Here is a 5256-nt window from a genome sequence, read left to right as displayed (position 1 = left end):
AATCCACTGAGAGTGTGGCTGTAGGTGGCTCAGTTTGAGGAGGACGAGATGCCCTCCAGGTATTCCTTCTGACCTCAGCCAGCCTTTGTGAGGCCAGGAAGATGCTCAGAGGGCTGGAGCACCTCTCCTGTATAGACAGTATGAGAGAGCTGGGGTTGTTCAGCCTGGAGAAGAGAAGGATCCAGGGAGACCTTCTAGCACCTTTCAGTACCTAAAAGGGCCTGCAAAAAACATGGAGAGGAACTTTTCACAGGGGCCTGTGGTGCCAGGACGAGGGAATGGATTTAAGCTGAAAGAGGTAGGTTTAGATTAGACATTAGGAAGAAATTCTTTACTGTGAGGGTGGTGAGACTCTGGAACAGGTTGCCCAGAAGAGCTGTGGATGCCTCATCCCCCTGGCAGTGTTCAAGGCCAGTTTGTATGGGGCTTGGAGCAGCCTGGTCCAGTGGGAGATGTCTCTGCTCATGACAGTGGGGTTGGAACTTAGATGATCTTTAGGGTCTGTTTGAATGCAGACAATTATGTGTCTCTGTGGGTTCCAGTAGAACTTGGAGGGGCAAATCCAAAGTGTCATTTAAGAGAAGTATTGATGGTCTAGAAGGACTATATAATCTGGGTTGCACCAACTGGGAGCCTTCCAAGACCTTACGAGGGCAAGCAGCTCAGAAGCAGTGTGCAGTTAGAGTTATGAAGAGCTGTTATAAATGTTTACATTCCTTAAATTATGCATTTATTGTCTTTGCAGCATCTCCTGCGAGTATTCACCTGGGGATTTGGTCTGGGCCAAGATGGAAGGTTATCCTTGGTGGCCGTGTCTCATATACAACCATCCGACTGAAGGAACAATAGTCAGAGGAAAAGGGAAATCCACTCGTGTCCATGTACAGTTTTTTGATGACAGCCCTACAAGGGGCTGGATCAGTATTAAATACCTGAGGCCATACAAAGGTAAGAGGTACAAATAAAGCTTTTAAAAATAGAAATATGTTTTGGAAAAATAGGTTATTCTCCATAGAGAAATAGCAGCAAAACCAAGATTAGAATTGAGCATGTTTTGTGCTGTGTAAGTTACAGAAAGCAAGGTTTTGAGAGTTGCAGGTGCATTTTTGGTTATATGCCTCTTTAAACATAAACCACCAAGCCCTCTTGTTTGTTAGATTAAAACAACTAATTAAGCAAACTTAAAGCTTGCTTATGTTTTAAAGATTTTTCCTTTATTTCTCCCAGCAACATAAAAGGTATCTAAAAGGTAAAGCCAGTATCTCCATTTTTAGCCCTGAAATCCTTGAAAGAGTAAGAATGTCAAACCCAGTTTTTAACCAGCTATTTAGGAACTGCACTTTGTCCAGAATCAAAAGACTAGGCACAGGCTATTAGGTAACTGAAGTTAATTCTACTGTGGTGTTTCTTTTAAGCAGTGCAGGACAGTTTGCTAATAAAGTACATAAGGAGAATTGAGAGTGTGAGGGCAGTACTTGTAGTTACAAAGCAGAGTTGATGTTTGTCATATTGAAGAAATGACTTAGCTAACTAATGAAAAACATAGTCAAGAAATAACATTTTGCATAGTAAATCTCACCTTATTAATAATCATGATCTGTTTTCCTCTTGTCTCATAATTTTGCTGTTGCTGAAAACTGAACCATTGGTTTCAAACTCTCCTATGTAAATCGTGTTGCTGTAAACTCTCTTAGTGAATCAGATGCTTTGGATGTAATAGTGTTTCTGATGCATTGTGGGATTTGCTTATCTCAGTGAAACAACTGAATTTAAGCAGCTTCTTCCTTCTTACAAGTTAGAGTTGCATCTTGTGTGATCATGTAGCCTGATTTTTCTGGTTCCTTTATGCTTCAATGTATTTCAGCCATAGTTAGTTTTAAATTAAGATGGTTGTGTTACTGCCACGAGTGTTAGCATAATTAACACAAGTGAATTGGTCCATGGTTTATATGTATCTCACCTGAAGGTATTTTAAAAGAATCAAATGTATTTTAGCAGCTTGCAGTTTCCCTTGGGAGCAAATACGGGTAAGAGGAATTAATCTGTTAAGCAAAAGAACAATGCAGAATTAAGTAGTGTTCATAGTGTTTAAGCACAGATACACAGGAAATGTGTTGAATGCAGAACGGAGTAAAAAATATTTAAAATGTGTGCTTTGCTTTTAAATTCAGACAAAAAGCACCTTTGTATATAAAAGTAAGAGTCTGGGTAAGAAAACAGTGAAGCTTCCTGTGTCATTGTTTGTACCTGAGTAAATACAGCAGAGAGCCAGACATGTAACAGTTGGGCATGCAGGAAGGGGAGCTGCATACTAGTTGGTTAAGTGAATATGCAGGTGTTGCATACTTGAGTGTGCAGTTAAGTCATATGAGGAGATTGTTCTCCTGCTATTGTTAAATTGCATTTAGCGTTAATACAAACTGGTTTTAGATTATCTCACTGCATCCACAAAACTAAAGTGGAGATCTGGATAGTTCACGTGTTGCATTTGTGCTGTGGAAGCAGCTACTCGTAACTCCTTTCTTTGCTCCTGCAAACTCAAAGACATGAGTGTGAGGAGGAATTGTGTTTAGCTTGTTTCTGAGGGGGTTGGCCTCCTACAAGACAGCTGCCTTTTGTCTGCCTCTGGCTTGGAGCTGAAGCTTCAGTCAGTAGCAGTGTGTGATGGGATTCACAAGGGTGAGTGTAAGGGCCTATCCAAACAAGTTCTCCTGTCATTTGCAGTCAGATAAACTTGTAAGAGCAGAAGCAGGAGTTGCCCTTCCCCATCTACCATGTACTCTTGTGTCCCCCTTTTTCTTTCCCCGAGTTGAATATCTGATATGGTAATATATAGCATTATTTTCTTGAGCCTGGCATTAAAATGAATCTCAGTGGGTTCTCTTCCTAGAAATCAGTCTGTAGAGGGGTTGGCTTTTTGTGCTGTGTACAGGTGGTGGAAGGAAGAAACTGTGGTGCTCAGGGGCTGTGAAAGAGGATGAGGGAATGGAGCAGTTATTAATAGCAGGCTTTGCTCTACAGCCTGCCGTGTCAGGGGGAATCGCCAGCGTGATTGACGATCAGCTTATCTGGCTAATAGGTTGGTGTTGGGTCTGGACACCCTGTTGCACTTCCAGCAGCAGCTTGGAGGCCAGCAGAGCTTTAATCTGTGTCACAGGTGGTTGAATTTACCTGTCACAGCTAAAACAGCCATGTGGTCTCAGTCGGGCCTGCTGCACTGCAAGTGTGCAGTGTTATCTTCAAAAGTAACTGCAGTTAGTGTGAGGGTGTTCAGAGCTCAGCTTGGAAGGACTCAGATGTGGTAATGAGTTACAGAAATAGAAGCAGTTTTTCAAGTGTTCATGTACTAGGTAGGCATTTCATTTGTGAATGCTTGTACTTTCTCTAGGGTAGTTTATTAGGCTAAATGAGTGATGGGTTACTATATTTAAGATGTGCTGGGAATGACTGGTAACAACACAGAATGCTGGGGAATTATACTAGTTGTCTGAATACATTTAAAAGTGAAGTATGAATACTAATTAAAGGACTGGCTAAATGCTAGACTGACTTCAGTTTCTGACAAATCTGTGGTTTTACAGGTTCATCAGATGGGGAGACGCTAAAGGGAGGTATGTTCTACAGTACAAAGCCTGAAATTAAGAGAGCAATGGTACTAGCAGATGATGCGATGAGGAAAAATAAAACTAAGAGACTTGAACTGGCAGTATGCAATGAACCTTCAGACACAGAGGAAGAAGAAGAGGAGGAAGTGGAGGTAAAGTTTTTCTTACTTGCTGTCACTTTCAGAAATAGTGCTAGAACTTAGAGCTGTGTCTTGGAACTAAGCATGGAATATACTGTAGTTCTCTGGTACAGTAATCACAGCTTATCTCCTCTTCAATCATAAACATGTATGTATTCATATGTCTTTTTTTTTTATTGCTTCTGTGTTGTCAACTCGTATGCTGGTCTCTCACCTTTTCTAGTTGGAAAGACAAGTCTCTTTGGTGTTCTGTATGGTAGGGACTGACCTCAGAAGCTACTTAACTTCTCTGCCTCTCTTCACTTATCATTCCCTGGGTAACCCAGGTGACCCACTTTCTCACTCAAAGTACTTTTTTTCTAGTGCATCTTTTAATCTTCTCTACCTGCTATTCATATTCCAAGTTGCCCTAATTTTTAACTAAAGTTTTAGTGTGTCATAATGTAGAAATTTCTGACTTTTTGGGCATTCATCTGAGGTGCTAAACTGAATTTTTGGGGCCTGCCCTCATCTTGAGGAGCAGCAGTAAAACAGCAATTCTTGTGCTGTTAACACAAGTCTGTTGGTGGGGTAATTAGAGAGATCTTTTATTTTATTGCATTCACATTGTATTGTGAAGGACTCAAATTATTTCAGTACCACCATATGCCTTGAAATAGATTTCTTTGGAGAGGAATGGTGTGAGGAAACTGTCAGTGGGATAGTGGTTTCCCTTACCTCTTCTGTCAGGATGGCCCATCTACTCTGTCTCCAGTGTGACACTGCTCTGAGGGACAGGTGTCACTCCAAGTATTGTGTTATGCTCATGGCAACAGTTCAGTGAGCACTGGCACTTTGTGCTCACTACAGTCCCTCCACTGCTGGGTTTTTTTCCAGCACCATCACTGGAGTTATTAAAGTTTTTAGGCTGAAAAGGCAAATAATAGAGTTTCTTTCTCTTACACATGCACAATCTTCTTGAAAGTTTCTATAAGGTAGTATGTTTCTAGGTGGAAGTAGGTAGTTAAAAACAAAAAGCCTGGGCAGAACTGATGTAGGCTCGAACTGAAGGGCAGCAAAACCTAATCACATTTCTGACAAAAGAGCATCAAGTTGGTTTATGGAGGTGTTTCTCCTTTGTGCTGAATTGCATATGCTTTTTATCCAGTTTAAATGTTTTGTCCATCAGCATCACTTATGCACAGTAATGAATGAGGCTATAAAGAATACAAATAGGAAAGTAATGAATGAGGCTATAAAGAATACAAATAGGAATAATTATGCCACTGGCCAGCAGCAGTGAGTTAGCCAGAAAAAAACTGAGTTGTGTGAAGGTAAATGGAATTGGCTGTGGCTCTGCTGTTGCTTGCTTGAAGTATCATAGCTACTACATCGTTGTATAGTTTTGCACTTCTTTTTGCAGCAGTGACTTTGAAACCAGAATTATCTATAGGTAAAATAATTTCTTTTTCCAGGAGATGGATGAAAGTGCATCAGGCCACAGTGATGACTGCAACAGTGAGGAGGATGTG

General features: G+C 40.9%; 1 protein-coding gene across 1 annotated transcript in view; it reads left to right on the top strand.

The window, feature by feature from the left end:
• Positions 1-755: 755 nt before the first annotated feature.
• Positions 756-5256, top strand: part of LOC103805678 (DNA mismatch repair protein Msh6-like) — a 13550-nt gene continuing 9049 nt past the window's right edge. Inside the window, 3 exon segments of the mRNA XM_009078336.1 lie at positions 756-948; positions 3582-3757; positions 5200-5256. Coding sequence (XP_009076584.1) covers positions 789-948; positions 3582-3757; positions 5200-5256 — 393 coding nt within the window. The 5' untranslated portion in view covers positions 756-788.

This window comes from Acanthisitta chloris, unplaced genomic scaffold (genome assembly GCF_000695815.1).
Source record: "Acanthisitta chloris isolate BGI_N310 unplaced genomic scaffold, ASM69581v1 scaffold9777, whole genome shotgun sequence".
Taxonomy (NCBI): Eukaryota; Metazoa; Chordata; class Aves; order Passeriformes; family Acanthisittidae; genus Acanthisitta; species Acanthisitta chloris.
Note: the sequence above shows the minus strand (reverse complement) of the source record. Positions and strands in the feature narration are given on the sequence as shown.